The sequence below is a fragment of the Mus caroli genome, chromosome 1 (assembly GCF_900094665.2).
Source record: "Mus caroli chromosome 1, CAROLI_EIJ_v1.1, whole genome shotgun sequence".
In the NCBI taxonomy this organism is placed as follows: Eukaryota; Metazoa; Chordata; class Mammalia; order Rodentia; family Muridae; genus Mus; species Mus caroli.
The window spans coordinates 169,604,305-169,626,011 of NC_034570.1; the positions used below are offsets into that span (position 1 = coordinate 169,604,305).

The 21,707-nt window shown below is 41.9% G+C and overlaps 2 protein-coding genes across 3 annotated transcripts in view; both read right to left on the minus strand.

Annotated features, from left to right (window-relative positions):
• LOC110304409 (kinesin-like protein KIF28P) overlaps window positions 1-2,923 on the minus strand; it is a 50,489-nt gene extending 47,566 nt beyond the window's left edge. Inside the window, exon 1 of the mRNA XM_021175827.2 lies at window positions 2,822-2,923. Coding sequence (XP_021031486.1) covers window positions 2,822-2,905 — 84 coding nt within the window. The 5' untranslated portion in view covers window positions 2,906-2,923. The remainder of the gene's footprint in view (window positions 1-2,821) is intronic.
• Ahctf1 (AT-hook containing transcription factor 1) overlaps window positions 2,600-21,707 on the minus strand; it is a 59,249-nt gene continuing 40,141 nt past the window's right edge. For both annotated transcript variants that reach the window (XM_021175618.1, XM_021175460.2), the window contains exons 28-36: window positions 21,291-21,494; window positions 20,355-20,772; window positions 18,189-18,288; window positions 15,868-15,962; window positions 13,245-13,450; window positions 10,122-11,892; window positions 6,297-6,430; window positions 4,890-4,966; window positions 2,600-4,238 (exon numbers count right to left, since the gene is read on the minus strand). In XM_021175618.1, the coding sequence (XP_021031277.1) occupies window positions 4,043-4,238; window positions 4,890-4,966; window positions 6,297-6,430; window positions 10,122-11,892; window positions 13,245-13,450; window positions 15,868-15,962; window positions 18,189-18,288; window positions 20,355-20,772; window positions 21,291-21,494 (3,201 nt within the window). In that variant the 3' untranslated portion in view covers window positions 2,600-4,042. The remainder of the gene's footprint in view (window positions 4,239-4,889; window positions 4,967-6,296; window positions 6,431-10,121; window positions 11,893-13,244; window positions 13,451-15,867; window positions 15,963-18,188; window positions 18,289-20,354; window positions 20,773-21,290; window positions 21,495-21,707) is intronic.

A 21,707-nucleotide genomic window follows, 5' to 3' on the forward strand; every position in this document is an offset into this window, starting at 1 on the left:
AAAAAAAAAAAAAAAAAAAAAAAAAAGAGGGTGGATGGGTGGCACTTGGGGTAGAAACAGGAATGGTGTGGTGTGCTCCATTTCTGAACTCCAGGAAAATGATACCCCAAGGTGATCTTGGTAGCCCCTAAGCAGAAGGAAAATAAGCCCAAAGCATACTCTCACCTTTCCCCTCTGCTGTCCCAGAGGGGATGGAGTTTCTTGTGGGGCTTAGGAACAGGTTGTCAATAGAATCCCAAATAGGAATGTTGTAAGAGGTGGAGCCAAGACTGTGTCTCAGAATGAGTGGGCCACACAGTCCTCCCAAGGAGCTCACTAGGCCAATGAAGACAAGGAGTCCATTGCTCTCCTGGATTCAAACGCTGAATGTGCATAGGCCCATAGCAGCTAAGGCTGCTTTCCAGGGCCGCGTAAACAAACTGGGGAAGGTGGGGGTAAGACCATCAGAGTAACACAAGTGTTGGTGTGCCTAAAATTAGGGCAGCACCCCCATTTTGTATTAATACCCTTGTTCCCTGAGGACATTCTGGGGGTAGATACTATACTAGGAAAGGCATGAAAGGGAAGAATTCAAAATATGTTGTAAAGGCAGTACTGATGAGGGGGCAATTGGGACCCTTGACCTCCAACACTGTAGTGGCCACCTTTCTCATGCCTGTGAGAGAACCTGAGCAAAGTGACCTTTACGGAAAGACTTATCTGGACTGTTTGGAGACTGGCAGCAGGAGAGTGTAGCAGCCTGTTCACAGCTTAGCATCAGGAAGCAATGGCTTGACCGAAAGCAATGTCAAGCTGAAGGTCCCAGTAGCTTTTATAGCTAGTGATGTCCCAAAGGCTCCACAACCTCCCCTCAGTACAGTGCTATCCTCCAGGAAGCAAACACTCTCCCACGCTAGCCTGTGGGGACACTTCATAGTCACAGCCTCTGATACCACACTAGGAGGGGCACAGGAAGTACAGGCACTATAAGCTGCCAGGTAAACCTGATGAGACCGGATAGGCTGTGAAAGAACCGAGGTTGGGATTTTTGACTCGCTCATGTTCCTTCAACAGTCCATCAGTGAGCGAGCCAGATGGGGCTTGACTTTTTGGTAAGGCTTGATACCTCCCATCCTGACTGTACAGGTGCTAGAGGAACCTATACCTTCTCTTGGTCTCATGTACACTACCCGTACCTTAGCCAATACCATCTTGAGTGTTCCTTATCATTAGATCCGGAGAACTGAACATTGTAGGTCTTGTCACACAGACCAACCATCACAAAGCAGAGTGCCTGGGAACCTGGTTTTCTTGCTTGCTAGCATGGCCTGTCTCTACTATATGTCTACACTATGCTAATCAGTGAAGATTAGAGTCGTTAAGGTGACACAGTAGGGACTGTGTCTTCATCCATCATGTGTACTCAAGGGGGTACGAGCTGGTGGCATCAAGATTCAGGATCCTGGATATCTCAGACATTCCTTGGAGGTGAGTAGCAGGTAAAATCCTTTCAGTTCTTGACATGGTATGTGTGTGTGTGCTTGCACAGGGGTTGCAAGGTACAAAGTGCAAACTTCTCATTTCCTGTATGGCAAAGATGTAGTTTGCAGAACTTTCACATGATCGAAAGCTTCTCCTTCCACACCTAGTGTGATGACTGGGCCCACCACAGAGCTGATAGGAAAGAGCCACATGGCATTGGCACTGGGACATTGCCTGCTCCAGGAGCTCTCTGTACCTCCTACCAGGGGGTGACAGTGAAGTTTGCTGCCACCTGCAGATGCATAAACTGGGCTCTCAGGCAAGGAGAGAATAGAACCCGAGTCTTCTGCAATAGCCAGTGCTCGCTCTTACACACTGCACCCTCTGCAGCTGCCTAGACACTTCTCTTTAGATCTAGCACTTTCTAGCAGTCAGAGTAACAAAACTCCACTGGTCACAGTGGGCAAAGACAAGCCTGCTATAATGGAAAGGGGGATAGCAGGTTCCACTGGGAACACACAGCACAGCTCTCTACTTCTGTGGCAAGCTTCTTACAGAACAGCATCCTCTCTGGAACTGTGGAAGAGCTTAGGTCCAGTTCTTCTGACTTGAGTGGTATGCAGAGCGTGCCCATGTATGCTAGATAGATGGGGCACAGCCAAGGGGAGGAGGCAGCCTTGAGCATGAGATCTCATGAGCAGTGTTTCCATAAAACTAACATGTAAGTGCCCCCTGGCACGTTCTCATTATGTGACTGAAGTCCGGTCAGGAACAGGACTCTGCTACCTTAGCTTTCTACGTTGGGATCACTGACGCGTGTCCACACGTGGCAAGACCTACTTTTAAGATAAACATTTCTTGGTGTTTCATGTAGTGCAAGCTGGCCTTGAATGTACAACATAGCCAAGGATAACTGAGCTTCTAGTAGGTTGCCTCGCCTCAGGCTGGGATTCCACACATCTCTCTTTGTGCCTCATTTCATAGAGTGCTGGTGAGCTACCCTAGGGATTCATGCATGGTAGGCAAGCACACTTACCAACCGACATCTCTGCCCCAGACCCACATGTAGTAAAATCAGACCCTGCACATCTCTATTTAGCAAACTGCCCTGGTTTAAATAATTATTAACTTGACAGTGTTTCTCTTGTCAGTTTTTTTTATTGTGCTACTTGTACCAAGGAATGAAATTAAATGTTTACTAAATTATGCTTAGATCTTTTGTTATTCATTTGACAAATCCATTTAAATAAGTTTAATATTTCATAAATGACAAGCAGCTTAAATACAAATTCAGAAACTATTATTAAAAATTAATAAAATCAGGCAGTAATTGTCAGCAAGGCAATGAGCATGGACTGACCTGGCTGAACGGCCGCACCCGGACGGCCACTCTCACACTGTCCGATCTCGGCACAGGCACTCTCCCCATTTTCTCATTATCCATGATGCTATTCGGTAGAAAAATAACACACAAAGCACACTGCTCACGAAAACATCCAAAGCTTAGCTGACAAAGTCTGCTTTTAGGTATCAATTATTAAGCGTCCATTCATTACACACTATCAATTACCTGTCATAAATTATTTGACAACACTTATTTATTGATGAACATCATGGCGTCCATCAGGCGCCATTACCAACGGTACACACACTGCAGAAAAGAGCGTTCCTTTCCTCTTTTCCGACATCTGCTCACACTCTTCCATTCTCTGTACCCTGTGCCTGAGGTTCTGTGGCAGTTACCAGTTTAAAACCTGAATACTAGAGAGGCTCCTGTGACGCAGTCGCAAGCTCTTTCACAGCACGGAAGTCTAAACCTTGTCGGCTCTTCTTCTCAGCAGCAGGCATGCGTCGGTGCACTGTTTTACATTTCTTTCTCCAATCCTTCCTTCCATGAGGTTGCTAGGAAGCAGTGAAACCGGTCAATCTAACCTGGATAATTAAGTCTCTGAACTGAGAGACAGATAGTCCTTAAGTTACTGAACAGAACTGCTAGCATAGGAAACCGACTGCAGTACTGGAAAATTACTCATTTGAGGTAGATTACACAACATTTGTAAAACTACAAAAAGGCAAAATCACATGCCCACAATTCAAATTCAACACAGTATCAGGCAAAGCCCAATGAGTACAGGTACTGACCAGAGATCTGAGGAACAGCATCAAAGTGCATACATTATAAAACAGCAATGTTAAAAATAATCAATAGTTGATCGCCCTCATTTTAAGACAGTTCTAGTATCTTAACTGTAAAGAAAGGATATGAACATATGTCCAGTAGCATATAAAATTACAACTCAAACAGAAAGCTCCTCTCAAAAATCTACCAGACACACAGTGTACTTTACAGTAGTTTATTTAACCTCCCAATGATAAGTCATATTTACATTGATATAAACGCATCAAGTCGTATAAAACGCCTGCACTACAAGAACTCACTCCATGTGGAGTTACTCATTTACTGCTTACAAAATTGTACAATTTATATAAAGTATTTCCATCCAAATTGGTGACTTTAATAATCCACACAAATACTGTTGACTTTTACAAACAGGTGCGTGTTAAAATCTTGGGCTAAAAATTACAGCATTTTCCTGCGTAAAATTTGCTTTGGAAAAGAAGATGGCTTCTTTCTGCCCCTTCCAAGAGTTTTTCCTGCTATTTCTGCAGTTTTTCTTGGCTTGCTGGTCTTTATTTCATCCACTGGACTGGCCAAGGGAGAAACCAGCTTAATTTCTACAGGAGGAGGTGACCAAGAACTTCCGTCTCCTGTGTTTCTGAAAGAAAGATACAGTCAAGTGGGAATGGGCACAATGTGCTGTCTGGTCAAGTGCTTCACTCTCGCAGAGACGTGTAAGAGTGGACTTGCAGGCAGTGTTAAGGCTTCACCACCCACCCCATCCCTGTGTGTGCCGGTGGGCATACTTAGCCACAGATATGTCTAAAATTCTGCAGTTACAAGGATGGCCCAGGTACCTATAGTCAGCTCATGGGATGAGAGCCAGCAGACCCACGAATTTATAAACAGTAGCAAGTGGCATGAACATATACAAAGGCAGTGTACGTGTGAGCGGTGCCAACTGTGTCATGTTGAGGAAGGAATTTGTATTTTCATTAGTCAGCCAAGCCTAAGCACAGTCTGAGAACCCCGCTCCACACAGACATCTCAAATGGATATATTTACCACACATGCAGTAATACTGCTAAGTAGTGAGACAGCTGTGGGACTTTAATTAATGAAGAGGCAAACTATCTTCTCTTCCAACCACGCCAAGTGGACAATAAACTGTAAGTCTTCACTCTGTGGCGAATGTTACCTTCAAGTGCTGAACTCCACAATGTCAAGGCTAGGCTTGTGTGAGAAGTGGTCTCACCCTTCCTAGCACCCCCTCGGCTCTAGGGGATGAACGGAGGATGGGGCTGCTTACCTGCTTGCTCTTGTCTTCACAGTCCTGCTTCTTTTTGGTTTTTGTTCTATGATCTCTAATGGCTTAGGGTCACTCTCCTATGGGTTAGAAATTTAAAAATATAAGTTGCTTAAGCAATTAAGACTTTGACTTTCTAGACACGGTTTCTCTATTTCTGTCTCTCTGTAGCCCATTTTGTAGACCAGATTGACCTCAAACTCAGAGATCCACCTCCTCCTGCTTCCTGAGTTCCAGGATTAAAGGCACACACCACTACCACCTGGCTGTAATGAAACATTGATTGAAGTATTGATTTAAAAAGTATCCTGCTCAGACAAGGAGTCAAGCATTGTTAACCCACTTAGGTCCTACATAGAGCCCTCTGGCTGTCTGACAGAAACTTGATGGTCTAGACTAGAATGGTCCTCTCTCCTCAGCCCACACTGGCTGGACCTTGTTTTGTCAGCATTTGCTCTACACACTTCTACCACCCACCCTCCTAACATGTCTTCAGCTCTGAGGCCAGGTTCTCTCCATCTTATAGGCATTGGGTCACCAAAGATGGCTTTCTTCCTTCCTAGAATGCTTTCCACAGAAACTACTCAAAGCCTACACCATGTTTCATTTGAATCCCTACAGCTGTCCCCTCCATCCCTCTATCGACAGAGGCACTTGGGCAGAGATGACTGTACTCAGCATACTAATTAGACTGTCCCTTCAACTAAACACCCAGATAATTTAAAGGGCCATGTTTGTTATTATTGGTTGGTTTGTTTGTTTGTTTTTGAGATGGTCTTACTATGCATCCCTGGCTGGCTGAGGACTAAGCACATAGAAGAGGCTGGAACTGAACTCAAGAGAGCCTATCTCTGCCTTGAGTTCTGTGATTCAGGGTGAATGTCACCATGCCTGGCAAGCACTTTAGTTTTAAAACTTTACTCCTAACAGTAACTAGAAAATTGCTGCTGATCTGTCTTAAAGACAGCAAGCACAGGATTTTGGGCTTTTGATATAAATGTAAGTTACCCTGCTTAAAAATATTTATTATTTTTATTTCCTGTGTCTGAGTGTTTTGGGGGCGTGCGTACCACATGCATGCCCGGCAGCCCAGGAGGCTACAAGAGAAGGCTGGATCGCCCAGAAACTGGAGTTACAGGTTGTGAGCTGGGAACTGAACCTGAGTTTTCTGCAAGAACAGCTAGTACAGTTAACTGCTGAGCCATCTCTCTGGCCCACGTGCATCTTTATATAATTTTATTTTTCAACAAATTTACTTAGGAAAAAAAAATCACTTAAAAATCCTTTTAATCTCAGCTCTCAGGAGTCTGAGGCAAGATCATGACTTCTAGACAATCCAGGGGTATACAGCCTATACACAAACAGACAAACAACCCAATAATCACAGAGATGTTTTCATGCCTTCCTTACCAGTTCACCTAGAAGCTTGGAAGTATTGGATATACTTTTCTGCCTGGTTCTCAAGGCAGGAGGGGAAACAACAAACTGAGAAGATAAATCTGACACCAATTCTTTCAGCTGGGCCGCGGCCTCCATGTTCTCAGCTAAAGACAAGCAGGAAACAAACAAAACATCGACCTGTAACTATGTCCGGTTTACAAAACAAAAGGCAATCAATATACAGCAGCAAAAATCCTGGAAGAAACGGTATGCATTAGAAAGACAAAAGCATCCAACAAAGACAACACAGCATATACATTTATTATCCATATCAGGAGACAAAAGTGATGGCGAAACACCCCCTTCTCATGTAAGTAAGTCCACTGCGCATGAACAGTTAAGGCTTCCAAGTAAACGCTATCGCATCTTAACAATGGGGTTCCAGGCAGCACAAAGCTACTGCTCATTAGTTTGACCCTCAGCTCCTCTCAGGAGCTGAATGAATCCCACATGGCCTGTGAGTCTCCATTTCTAGATGAGGTTTTCATTACACTGTGAATTTTATTTGCAAGAGCAATTTTACTTGCAAAGAAGAGATTCCAACTTTAAAACCTCATCCTAAGGCTGGGTGGTGGTGGCAGGCCGAGCTCTGTGAGCTCAAGGTCTACAGATGGAGCTCCAGGACAGTCTGGGCTATTAAAAGAGAAACCATGTCTCCAAACACCAAAAATCAAAACAAACCCTTTCTAGCTCCCTCATTATGAGCTGCTCATTCTAAGGGGAGGGTGGACAGGTGGGAAAGTTTATCAAGTTAAAGCTGAAAAGTAGTAGGAGGTTATAACCACTCCGTAATTAACCACACAAAGTAAAAGTTAAAAAAGAAGTACAAAAATGGAGGGAGCAGCCACGAGGAGAGGGGTGAAAGGGTAGGGAGGAGAGCTGAATGTGACCACACTGTTATGTACATAAAAACCTGAAACAAGATCTATACAATATTACATGCAAATGAAGACATTTTAAAAATAACTAAAGTGCCAGAGTGGGGGCCCGCACCAGCTCAGAGTTAAGGGGGTCAGGGAAGGATCGTGGGGGGGGCCAATGAGAGGGTTGTAAAGTAAGCCATAGAAAAGAAATGCAGCATGCAGACTCCCCTTTAAACAGCACCACCACAGCAGTGGCAATGACAGAAGCAGTGCAGAGACTACACTCGGGACTCTGAACTCACTACCTGTGCCTCAGCTAATTAAAAAGTAGGATACAGATGAAAATTATCTCAGTAAAGATCAGAACAATCCGATGCATATAGCAAGTGCTTTATAAACAAGTTCTGTATGATGCCCACATCACTGGGACACAAAGAGAGACAGACACACAAATAGACAGCCGACCAATGTCGGACATCTAATCTTACTAGTATGACTTTTGCTGGGCCATGAAGGCCCAAACCTATCATTCCATTAGGAGGTAGGGGTAAGAAAATGATAAGTTTGGGGCTCAGCTGGCCTGATTCTCTCTCAAATAAAACAATAAAACACCACTACTCAAAAAAAAAAAAAAAAAAAACCCCAACCCAAAACAAACAAAAACCACCACCGCTACCAACAAAAAAAACCCAACAAAAACAAACTCCAACCCCAAACTTGTCTGAGCCTTTGTGTGTGCTCTTTTGTGTAGATGCAGGAGTCTGTCTATGGAGGTCAGAGGACAGCCTTTGGGGCTGGTCTCCAGGTGTCTTCCAACTTTTGGTTGATATAGATCTTACACTGGAATTTTACACAGGCCAGGCTACTTGGCTCACAAGCATTCCGCCTCTCCCTTCCATCCCCCATTGTTGGGCTGTGTATCATGTTCATGTACATGGATCGTGGGGATCCAATCTCAGGTCGTCAAGGTTGAAAGTCAAGTGCTTTACTGACTGAGTCACCTCCCTAGCCCATAAAAGCCCTGGCTCTTCCCAAGAGAAGAGCATCAGCAGCATGAGACACCCTCCCCACCAGCTTCTGAGAGGCAGACCTTACACTGCAGGCCTCCTCCACCAGCTTCTGAGAGGCAGACACTACATTGCAGGCCACCACCAGCTTATGAGAAGCAGACCTTACATTGCAGGCCTCTGTGGCAAGGGCCCCTTCCTACTGTTAACAATGCAAGTCTATATTCACATCTCTCTGCGCTACTGGAGCAACATCCATTGTCTTTGGCTTTCCCAGAGCACCTTAGTCTCCAGTTAAGCTTCCTCATTTACTTTTAAGACTAAGAATTATTTAGCTGGCGGTGGTGGTACATGCCTGTAATCCCAGCACTTGGGAGGCAGAGGCAGGTGAATCTGTTAGTTTGAGGTCAGCCTGGTCTATAGAGCTAGTTCTAGGGCAGTCAAAGTTACAAAGTGAAACCCTGTCACAAAAAAACAAAAAGGAATTTAAGAATTTAGTATCAGATTAAAATGTTTGGCCTAGTCCTGGTTTCTTTAACACACCTCTTTTAGGGCAGACACAAAGTTTTACTATCTGTAAGATGACGCCTCATCTCTGCAAACTTCAGAGAAACATTTCAATGAACAGTATTACTAGGATTAAAAAGTTAAAAATGACAAGACAAATCCAGGGCTGGAACACAGCTCTCTGGGGAGAAGGAGAGGTAGCTCTAGTCTGCAGCACTAGCTACTGTTTGTGGTCAAATGACTCCACTGTGGTCAACTTCAAAATGAGACCCCAACTCTCAATTATCTCTTGTACCCCCAGCTTCCTAATAAAAGGTGCCTATTCTAACACAGGAGTCCTTAAACCATGAGAATATCCCACAGGAAGATGTTCAAGCACCAGGGGGGTATTAGTGACCTGAAATGTCACGTGACCAAATTTATAATCTCATATATGCTTAGAGCTTTGAAGCAGGAAATGTGGAGAGGACTGTGGGTAAAATGCCTGCTGTGTAGGCATGAGGAGGTCCCTGCAGTTATGTAAAATGCTGGACAACATCGAAACTGCCTACATTCTCAGTGCTGGGAGGCGAAAATAGAGCAGAATGTGGAGGGTCTGCTGACCAGCCAATTCAGCCAAATGCTGAATTCCAGGTTCACTGGAAGACACCAATGGCCGATCTTTGGCTTCCACAGAGGCTAATGAGCCTGCTCTAACATATACCTCTACCATGAGTTTCTGAAAATGATCACTAAGTAAGTACGTTCAGACTGTAGCATGTGGTTTAATACAGAGTCTTGCCACACAGCCCAAGGTGGCCTTGCTGCCTCAACACTGGGACTACAGGGGTACACCATGCTTGGCTTATTCCATTTATTCTTTAATAAGACCATCCATGGATTAAAGCATATTATCTAATTTTCTGTAATAGCTGTATTTTTTTTAACAGAAAAACAGCTATATAGAAAATTACGTTAACACGACAGAGAGTAAGTAAGGTGTTTGCTACACTATTCCAAACAAGAACGCTGCTTCTTAAACTTCAAGCACTGTTTGGCTCAGAAGACTTTTTTTTTTTTTAAATACAGCAAAAAGTTATATTTAAAGGGAAACAAAATGAAGCTACTTAGATATAAAGACAGAGAGGAAAGAGAACAAGATAGACCCGTGTCAAATGGACTGTAGGACACAAAGCCATAGAGCATCTGGATAATCGTCAATTTGAACATCAACCTGGAAACAAACCTTTAGGTCATTTTATCTGGTGGTCTGGGTTTTTTGGGAGTAGGTGTTCTGTCTTTTAAACACAATTTTTCTTTAAGGAAAAAATTTTTGTGTTTCAATTCAAATAATTAACTAAAAAAAAAAAAAAAAAAAAACCACTCAAAATTTTAGGCTCTGTATTCTAAGAAAGATAAAAATGAATAAAACTAAATACCTTTTGTTTTCTTTGGAACCTTCATTGAAGGAGGAGGAAATAAAGGCTCAGTTTTGGGTTCAGAAATGTCCGTCAACAACATGGTCCTTCTAGACCTAGTCCTTGTGCCCTGGGCAGATGGTGTGAGAGCAGCGGCGGCAAGCAGTCCTTCCTTTCGGTCAGCAGACTCTGGGTGGGCTGCTCCATCCGCCAAGTCTGAGACTGCTGATGATGGATCTTTTGAGCTTTCCTCTGCAGACTTCTTTGTAGGTTTCCTCTTAGATGTCACCACTAGAGCAGCTTCCTTATTTGGCACTAAAACTGATTTTTCTAAAGTACTCACATTTCTAGCTGGGGTGTTCCGTGTAGATCTCCGGACAACCGGAACGTCTTTCTTCTGGGGACTTGTCTGTTCCTTATCAGTTGTGCCACCATCAGCTTCTAAGGAAACTACCTTCCTGGGTCTACCACGTTTCCTAGGGGTGGCAGGTACATCGAGTCCTGTCTGAAGAGGCACCTGGGATGAGTCAAGCTTTGGCTCTTCTGTCACACTTGACACACTCACTTCTCTCTCTCTGACCCGCTTTCGTTTTAGAGGCAGTTGCCTGTCACTGTGTTCATCTTGTTTATACTCCATATTCTGAGTATCTTCTGAATTGGCACTCCTCAGTTCTGTGACAGTCCTGTCATGACCTGCTGCTTCACTCCCTTTGAGATCATCTACAATTTCTGTACTTTGCCCATTTTCTACAGACTTCTTAAGTCTTCTAGGGGCTCCCTTTCTAACAGATGAAAGCCTGACTTTTGTTCTAGAAGGAGTTTCTTCAGCTGCTGGCTCGGGTGGCTGCGTTCTCAGCCTTAGTCTTCCCGGCGTACCCTGAGGTTCCAACTCTGGCTCTACAGCACCAGAACTTGCCAGTGTGCCTTGGCTAACGTCCTTCTTCTTTCCTCTCCTAGGAGGGGGAGGACTCTGAGCTGTCAGTTGGTTCTCAGGTGCTACTTTTAGGTCAGAACAGGTCCTTTCAGAAGACTCAGGAGTTTCTTTTATTTTTCTAGTTCTCTTCTTAGGAGTGGCAACTGCTGAAGGCTCTTGTTCTGATGTGACACTCAGGCTTAGGGCGTGCTGCCTTCTTGTGAGAGTTCGAGAAGAAACCATGTCATCACTCTGGCTGGTATTTACAGCCTCTGCACGTGTTTCCTTAACAGTCTTCAGTGTAGAGTTCGTCAGCCTGGACGAATGTGCAGCCTTTGGGGTTATCACTGCTCTGTCCTCATCACCAGCCTCACCTGCTGCCACCAGAGTTGCTCCCTTACTTCTGGTGTCTTTAATTACATCCAACAGATTTTCTGCAATTGCCACTTTAACCGGTTCAGGCACATACGGTAAAGTCTCTGCCTTGTGGGATTCTTGGTCAGCAGTCACAGCAGATGGCAAATCTGTAACACGCTCCTGATTATGGGGTTCTCTGTGGCACACAGGTTTTTCCTTGGTTGCTGTGTTGGTTGCTTTCGGTAACACATTAGGTGCTGCCGAGTCACTTGCCTCAACTTCTCCTTCTTCACCTTCTAAAATCAAGGTAAAGTTGCTCTGGGCCATAAAAAGTTCCCCGTCTACTTCAGCAACATCACATTCAGCAGAGTCTTTGTCATCAGGCAAGTCACAAAACTGCTGCTCAATAGTACTGAGATTATACTCAAGTTTCTCTGCCCCTAAGGGATACAACTCATCAAATGAAAGATTCTTGGCCTCCTCTTCTGAATTTTGAACTTCAAGATTTTCACATCCAATTAGCTAAAATGAATCAAAGGTAAAGAAACTAGTTAATGAATTATAAAGTTCATTTTGATCTAAAGCACACAGAATTTTAACGACATCTTACTCTTTGTGTGTCCATTTTAAAATACAAACTACACTTGACTTATGGCATATGTCATGAAACATCCATTTAAGAAATGAAACCTCAATCAAAATAACTACACACATTATGGATGGAATTAAACTAGAAATCCCACATTTTCTTAGCTAAAAAGACAGCATTAACAAAATCTTGAAAATCATTATGCTAACAATTCTAAGAAAATTAAAGACTTATTCTTTTACCAAGAAAAAACTTAGAGAAAAGGAAATAACCCCAAACAATAATCCCCAAATTACCTAACTATCCACACTTTCTAAACAGCATGATCCCCGTAAGGTTGAAGAACAATTCACCTACATAAGCTCCCTTGGGCTAGACTCAATCTTCTTCCCTTTGCTGGGGCTGCATAAACCATGAAATTCCTAAGGCTTTCAAGTTCAGTACCTCTCTTGCAAGGGTTTGGTGGAAGAAGGAATGGTCCTTGCATTTACCTTTTGGTAAGGGAAGGGGAGAAAAAGGAGGAGGTAGAGAGTAACAGAGAGATCTCCTGACCAAGAAGGTAGACATCATCACCCACCTAGACAAAGACATTTTCCCACTCCCCAAATAGTGAACTGGCAGACTGGACCCAACCTAGAAGTGAGGAGTCCCATTACCTACTCCCATGGATTTGTTGCCTCCAAACTTTAGAAATAGGAAATTGAGTGCCATTTATTTCAGGGGAGAATCTTAAAAAGATGAATGTGGATGACTTTATGAATAAACTCCCCAAATTCCATACAATTTGATTTTTATGAGTTAGAAGAATTGTTAGAGTTATTCCTAACTCCATTTACTCAAATGTCCCTTACTCGTGAAAGGGATTTGATAAGACTGTAGAAAAGCAGAAAGTCCTATCAAGTACTAAAAGAATTCTTTTTCTAGTGTCTCTCTCCCAGATATGCAGGGAGATCCTGTTTACTATATTCACTTATTACAAATGATGTCTAAATGTCTCAAGTAGTTAAAAAACAAAACAAAAATCCCTTCCATTTTAAAGCAAATGAGCAACAACAAAACTGCTAATATTAATATTATATTAATTGTGCCTTAATATAATCTTTTGATGTTACATAAAAACCAATCTCTTAAAGTTTGTGTTACTTTATATGCCACAAAATATTTATACTTATATTTTGAGATCTTAAAAATGTTGTTGTCAAATGAGCAGATTAAGTTTAAATGATCATCTTTAAAGCCCAACTATACTAAAACTTAGAAAGCATTAAAAAAGTAATATTTTTACATGAATCTCGTGAGTATCAGAAGGACCAGCAGAAATTCGAGGGCTTTCTTCTGGTAAACCAACATTCTCTTTTGGTACATGAGCTTCTATTTCATCTTCTTTTAAGTTTAATGTTAGTTTTTGGCCGAGGCTGCGTTCAGAGGTAACAGGGCACTTGGAGCTGGTGGACCCAGAGCTTTCAACATCGGCAACCGTGTTGGCCACAGCTGGAAAACCAGACAGACAGACAAACAAAACCAGAGTAACTTCTTAAACATTCCAGACAAAAAGCTAGATTCATATAACTCAAAAAGCAAAGAATTACCTAGACTTAAGAGTTTTATCTTAATAAACTACCAGAAAGTTTGTAATATCTCAAGGAGGAAGGCCTGCCTGTGACTCTTCCTCTGTATAGGTTCAACAATGTGTACGTTTCCCACAAAGGCAAACATGGAAGAAAAACTTCATACTTGAATCACTTGGCTTTTCCGAACTGGAATGCAATTCTTGCCATTATTGTCAAAGTCACCACAGTGGTAACTACTCTAAGGGGTTCCAGACTCCTCAAAAACTGGCCACCTTCATCAGCGACTCTGCAAGACATCTGCAACCTTGACTTGCAGCTGTCTATAAAATGGATGGGCGTTTTTCTTTTGGTAGCAATCATCCAAATAGGTACAGATGTTTTCTCAGATATGTCATAATTTTATAGCCCAATTAAAAAGGAAATCCCTTTCACGTCTCTTGTCTAAGTTTTATGTCAATATGAGGCTTGGCATTTGTGAATGACACAAAACATGATAACCTCAAGAGGGAAAAAAGATGTCTATGTTTAGTTTGATTAAATAGCCCTATACTTTTTAATGGGCTCATACTCTTAGTCTATAAATATTAATTCAGTGAGACATGATTTTCACCCGTGTTTGCCACCATAACCCACTGTCCCCTCTCAATACACAAAGCACATTACCTGACAAAAATATTGTGATCAAATGTTTACCAAAAAGTAGTACAGCATAGAACATACTTATTCAATGACAGGCTATAATACTAAGGGACAGAATGTCTTGTCCTGTGTTACTGCTATATAAAAGTATTAAATAAGTTTTTTAATTAAATGTACTGATGATGTCATGATAGTTACAATAGCAGATAGCATTAGCTCTAGAGTACCTGCCAAGCCCTACTACACACATTTCACAGGAAGATAGTGTGTATCAGACAAAACATACCCAGGAACAACATACAATAAAGTGCAGACCACAGCAGTCCCATTCAGACCTGTGCAGCTTGTAGTCACCTACTACCTCCTCTTCCCAAAGCACAACACAGACCCAGGAAGACAGTGTAAATTGGTAACCAAAATTGAGTAACCTGGGTTTTACTTTACATGCTGAGAATCTTCCCTAGATTATTTTACAAAAAATATACATTCCATTTCATTTTCTTTTTGTTGTTCCTATATGTTTTTGAGACAGTCTCTATATGTGGTAGTCCTGGCTATACTAGAGTTGTCATGTAGACAGATTGGTCTGTCTTTAGATTTATTTATTTTATGTATATGAGTACACTGTCTTCAGACACACCAGAAGAGGGCATCGGGTTCTATGACAGATGGTTGTGAGCCACCCTGTGGTTGCTGCGAACTGAATCCAGGAGCTCTGGGAAGCAGTCAGTTCTCTTAACAATGAGCATGAGCCATCTCTGCCGCTCCTATATATCAGTCTCAATCTTGAGATCAAATGCACCAGCCTGCCCCAGATGTCACTCACACTGTGACAGGGCAAAAAGTTTAATAGTGGTGGTGCAGGCTCTAGATCTAGAAAATGCCATAAAAGTACAGTGCTAAGATTAAGTGAGCTAGAGCCGGGCGTGGTGGCGCACGCCTTTAATCCCAGCACTCGGGAGGCAGAGGCAGGTGGATTTCTGAGTTCGAGGCCAGCCTGGTCTACAAAGTGAGTTCCAGGACAGCCCGGGCTACACAGAGAAACCCTGTCTCGAAAAAAAAAAAAAAAAACAAAACAAGATTAAGTGAGCTAATATATAAAAAATGTATTTGGAGTAGACATTCCATGTCTTTTCCTTCTATCTGTGAACCTGCAGAATAAAAATACCATTCTCATATTTGTATAAAACAAAGTGGTTATATTAAAAACTTGATTTATGTAATGTACTTATTGATTTCCTTAAATAAACTGCTATGAACAGGTAATTTATTTGCTACTCTTTCATGTTCCAAAAGAAAGTATGTTCATAAAACTCACCAAGGTCCCTGTTCTTAGAAGTTTCTTTGTTTTCACTCTTGTTCCTCTTTCTGTCTTGCTCCTGCTCTGTCCCCTCACCCTTCCCTCTCTCTTCCCCACTCTCTTCAACGTGCTCATGGCCGGTCTCTACTTCTCTACTCTCTCTGTCTTTCTCTGCCTCTGCTACCCTCTTAACTCCCCTTCCCATGCCCTGAATAAACTCTATTCTGTAAAAAAAAAAAAAAAACCCAAAAAACCCAAAAAAGTTAGTTTCTTTTGATAGTTAATATCCTTAAAATGCTTTTACTCCATGGAAGCTGGCCAGAGAAGAATTGAGAAAAGAAAAATCTAATAATAATACTCTTTTAAAGTACTGATCCAAGGCCCTAAATGATACATACACGCTTTGTGGTCTGCTGTAAGTGTGGAGGCTCGGCTCTCAATAGGCTCTATCCCACCCAGAACCGACGTCTTGGGTTTTGAAGTGGAGGTTTCCCTTGAGAAACAGAAATGCACACTTTAGAGAATGAGACCCCACCTATCCCACCTTCTTCTTACTTGCTACTTTGTTATAAAAACTACAATTCAGAACCCACTATCAAAGAACATTTTAAGTTTTATAAAATTTACAAGAGTAAATTTTATAAAATTTATAAAATAAACACCGCTGCATTTTTTTTCTCCTACTTTCCTTTAGTTAGTTTACTCTTCTGTAAAAAAAATGGTGTTGTGGCCTTAAAAGTACAAGTAAAATGATGTTTAAGTGCCTTTAAGTATATAAATTACATGTCAGGCATTTTACAACTACATCTTTGTTTTTCAGCCAAGTCTGTCAAGTGTCCAGTATTTCCTACGACTTGGTAGGCTCAGCATCAGCACTTTAGTACTAACTAGAAACATTAAGATAAATGACTCAGAATAAACAATGATAAGCTGTAGAATACTCCGGCAGTTATCCATCACTTGGGCTTTTCTCTAAGTCCCAACTAAAGTACAGGACAAACACTATACTCCCAAGAAAGCAGTCTCTGAAACATTTGCAGAGATTTCTGTGTGTGGAGATTATCTAGATAACAGTATCTATAGTGCTGATGACTAATACCCAACAACTAAATCTTCACAACTTGCCCAATAACCAGCTTGTCCAGGTGCTGACAGAGGGAGGCAGAGGCAGGCAGATTTCTGAATCTGAGGACAGCCTGGTCTTCAGAGTGAGATCCAGGTCAGCTAGGCTACACAGAGGAAACAAACAACAAATGAAAAAAGAAACTAGCTTGCCAAAAATTGACATTCATCTAGCTTTTCATTGAAACTAACTTTTCTAATATGAATAATCACTTGCTTCTTGATTGTTGCAACTGTCCATCAAACTTACTGAAACATTTTTTTATTAAAATGAAAAAGTAAAAAATAAGGAACAGGAACAACACCACCACCACCACCAAAACCCCAGGAAAATCCTTTATTTTTCCTACTATTTTCGTTGAAGTACTGGAAGATTCCAGTTATTACATTGTTTATCCTCAGCAGAAAATGTCTGACTGAGTTGACAGAGATGATCATACAAGTTTTGTGGGTAGGGTTTAATATCAGACCCACTGCTCACTCATAAGGTAATGAGCCATTCGGTGCCTTACAAATTAAAATTCTATGTGGGTTAGTTTTATTAAATTGATCATAGAGCCTCAAAGCATTAAAGTTATCACTGTTTATCCTCCACAACAGTGTTAAAAGTGTTGAATGAAAGGTGCTGGGTGGCACGAGTGATCATACTGATTGATTAGGACAGCTGACTCTATAACAGAAGCAGTGTGCTAGCATATACTTTAAGGTAACCTTATACTTGAGTATAATTAGGACCTAGAACCAATCTGCTAGCCTGGGGGTTCTCTTCACCGCTGGAGACAGTCTCCCTATAATAACCCAGATTGACCTGAAACTCACATTCCTCTCTCAGCCTGTGAGTCACCATACCTAAACTAGACCACGTTTCAGACAGCAAGCACTGGTGGACATCACCTTTGCTTTGTGGGTACTTCTTAAGCATATTTTTGAATGACTATCAAAATCATGTTTGGGCCTTTTGTTTTTTGATACAGAGGTCTATGAATTCTATATTATTTTTTTGAGACAGCCTCTCATTAAACCTGGAGCTCAGTGACTGGCTAGTCTGATGGACCAAGAAGGCATACACTATTATTTTATCATTTTAGATAAATGATTAGGTCCTGAACTCAGTGTCCTGACACTGGAGTTTATAGACAGCTGTGAAGCATCTCATATATATGGATGGCAGGAATAGAACCTGGGAACTTTGAAAGAACAACAAGCACTTGGAAATGGTGGCCTCTCCCAAACCAACTTATTTTAAATATGTGTGTGTGTGTGTGTGTGTGTGTGTGATCTGAGGAGGTCAGAGGCATCAGATCCCCGGAGCTGGCACTACTGGCAGCTCTGAGATGCCCAATGTAGGTTCTTAGGATTGAATCTGGATCCTCTGGAAGAGCAGTGCACTGTTCTTATTCACATTTCTTTCCTTTGAGGAAGGGTTTCTCTGTGTAACAGAGCCCTAGCTGTCCTAAACTCGCTCTGCAGACCAAGCTGGCCCTGAAATCGTAGAGATCTGCCTGCCTCTGCTTCCTGAGTGCTAGGATTAAGATGCGTATCACCATGCCTAGCCTCAGCAGTACCTCCAACCTTCTCCTCTGTTCGCAGAGCTTACCCTTCACAGACTGACGACACACCAGAAGAAGCTTCAGCTCCTCCAGCAGGGGCCAAGCGACTCAGTTCTGAAAGTGCTTCCAGGGCAGCGTCTCCCGTGCCTGTAAGCCACACAGATAAGGCCATGGTCAGTGTCTTTACAGAAATGGCTGGTCCTACTTCTTTTGTTCTCGTCTTAATTCCTTGGTATCAGGCTGTTAGCACTTCCATCTAACTATCTGGGCCTAGCTCAAGGGCCCCTCTTAACTCAAACTTCTCCCTTTCGGTGGGTCTAACAGGTCTCCCTAAATTAACTCAATTCTCAACATCCAAGGAGGTAGGTGAAAAAAACCGTAGCATTAATTTCACGCTTAGCTCAGAAGAACACAAATCATGTTTAGAGGTTGAGATTTCAAACTGAATCTACTTCACTCTATGGTTTATGTTGGTATCCCCCTCCAAGATTTCTATTTGAGACAGCTTAATATTGCAGAAATGGCTAATAAAGATACCACTATGAACATCCTATTACTAGTGACTATCTAAATATTTTAGTGGAATACAGCACTTAAAAAAAGGAAGTAGGCCTGGGCAAGTCTGCTCTGCATGCAGTTCCAGGACAGCCAGTACTACCTAAGAGAAACCCTGTCTTGGAAAACAAAAAATTAACAACCCTGCCCAAAATTCTAGACACACTTTTTTTTTATTTATGAGAATCCTAAAGTTCTTAGAACAACTCATGTTAACGTCTATGTTTGTTCAAGACACCACAATCTAAACAGACTCACTCACCTGTTACAAATTCTTCATTCAGTCTAGCCCATAAACAACAAAGAGAATCTACTTACGATACATTTTTTGAGGGGAAGGGGTGGTGGGATAGCAAAGTCTCAAATGTCCTAGAATAGTTTTTGCTCTGCAGCCGAGGAGGACTTTGAACTTGGGATTACAGTTCTACACTATGTGCTTAACTTGGTGCTGGGGATTATCCATCCCCAGTCAGATGACACATTTTTATTGTATGCATTTAGTTTTACAGACCTAAGGAAATACCTTACATAAAATCACTCAATAAAATTTTAATAACGTGGGCTGGTGAGATGGCTCAGTGGATAAGAGCACTGACTACTCTTTCAAAGGTACCCAGTTCAAATCCCACAACCACCAGTAATGATATCTGATGTCCTCTTCTGATGCGTCTGAAGACAGTTACAGTGTACTTATGTATAATAATAAATAAATCTTTGGGCTGGAGCAAGCAGGAACTGTGCGAGCAGGGCCAACCAGACAAAGAGGGGTTGACCGGAGCGAGCAGAGGTCCTAAATTCAATTCTCAACAACCAGATGAAGACAAACAACCATCTGTACAGCTACAGTGTGTACTCACAAACATAAAATAAATACATCTTAAAAAAATCTAATAATGCAAAGTAGGCAATTGGTTCATCGATTCTAAACCAAGTGTCCCTTTCTGATGTTCCCTTGGCCCCGTATCCAGAACAGCTACGTGTCTGTCAATACAGCCCACCACACTCTATAGGACGCACAGCAAGTACTCTCAGTGCATTACTGCTGACAGGCAACAGTCAGCAAGGACTGTGGGGGGCAGAAGGTGATTTTCTACTAGGGCACATAAAATATTTAAATAGACAATCCCCGTCATTGAGAAATAGCCAATTTTTCAGTAGATTAAAAAAAATGATTAAGACAATAGATTCACAGGCCGGAGGACATTCATTATGACCTTCATGTGGTTATTTCAGAGGTGAGGGCAGGGAGTAGAATCAAAGTCCTGGTTTCTAGCAAACAGGCCGCTAGAAAAGTCTAACATTCCAATAGTCCCCCAGTTTATAAACTTGGCACTATTCTACTTGTCTTAGGTACTGGATGTGTTCAGGCGGACTGCAGTGTGTCCCCCCCTCCGCCAGCACGCCTTCTGCTGTTTAGTAAATGCTATGGCTCAGTAAAGGGCGGCACATACAAGCTGTCATCAAATATCTTACCTGCTTATGAAGGAATGAAAGAAGGCAAGCCATTTTCATAAGCTGACATAAAATTACCTTGTGTAAGATCTAGCAAACTGAGAAAATTATTTAGTCTTGTCACTTTACTATGTTAGGAAATATTCTATTACAAATTTTACTGTAGATAACAATGACAACTTTGAATATGTACAAAGAATTCCTACCTATTTGTTTCTTCACGGCTGAAGGAGTACCTTCCGACTTAAACACATCGTTATCATTATCCCTCTCTGTTTGTAGAGCTGAATTGGAAGTTACTTCAGTGGAGGAAGATGCTGGCTTGGGAGACACAAAAACACCACCTTCCAAGTCTTCTGGGGATGGGGCATCATGATACTCTAAGGAGGTCTGGTCTGACCTGGTGGAAGCAGTGCTGTCTTCTTTGCTCACATCCAGTTTCTCCAGCCTTCCTGAATGGGCATCCAGTGATTCTGCCACCACTTTCTGAGGGTCCTTTGCAGGGACATCCAGAGGAAAATATGTATTCTTATCACTGGTCTTCATCCACTCAGTTTCTGCTGGGAGTCCACATTTATGGAAAGATGTGCTAACAAACGCTTTTGCATTTCGGTCATCTGTAGCCTGAAATTAGGAAAAGTGCATGAAAGCACCAGGGTCCCCCACCCACTGTCTACACTAACCACACCCACCCATCCTTTCCACACTTCCTACTTTCTCAAATTTTCTTTAGATGTGATTCTAAAACTTAATTTTGTTAATATTTCTCTAATGAATAATTTGTCACTGATTAAAACAAAATACAATGTACAGGACAGACGATTAAAAATGATCAAGTGGGTAGATTTCTATTAATATAAACTAAAATGGCACTCCACACAGTCTTTCAATAAAAACCAAACCATTAAGAGATGTCACCAAATATCAAAATATACAGTTTCTTAGTCCTTTTAATAGTATAATAATAGAAGAGGAACACACATACACACACCACAATTTTATTTAACCTATAGAAGGTATATATATTGGCTTAGCCCAAATATAGGCTAAAGGTTTCTTTCAGATCTACTTTGTAGTTTCAAGACTATCCACAAAAGTTCATTTAAAAAAAAAAAAATCTCAGTTTTGCTTATCAAACTTACTCTATCAGTCCAGTGTGTATTCATGCCTTCTTCCATGAATGAAATCCTAGTTTCTTTAACTCTGAAAGGCGGAGTGAGAGATCTTCCAGGTGACAGAGAGGGAGATGCTAAAGGTGTTGTTCGAAGACCAGACCTAAGGATGGATGGAGGAGTAAACTCGGCAAATCCAGAAGACGTAGCTGACAGAGCCAAAGATTTAGCTTTCTATGATGAAGAGCAAAGAGAATCCCAGTTTTAGTGTTTATAAGTAAGTTACACAAGTGCAGACAGTAATTTCAGAGAGTGCTAGGCAGTGGTGGCGCACGCCTTTGATCCCAGCACCTGGGAGGCAGAGGCAGGCAGATTTCTGAGTTCAAGGCCAGCCTGGTCTACAGAGTGAGTTCCAGGACAGTCAGGGCTATACAGAGAAACCCTGTC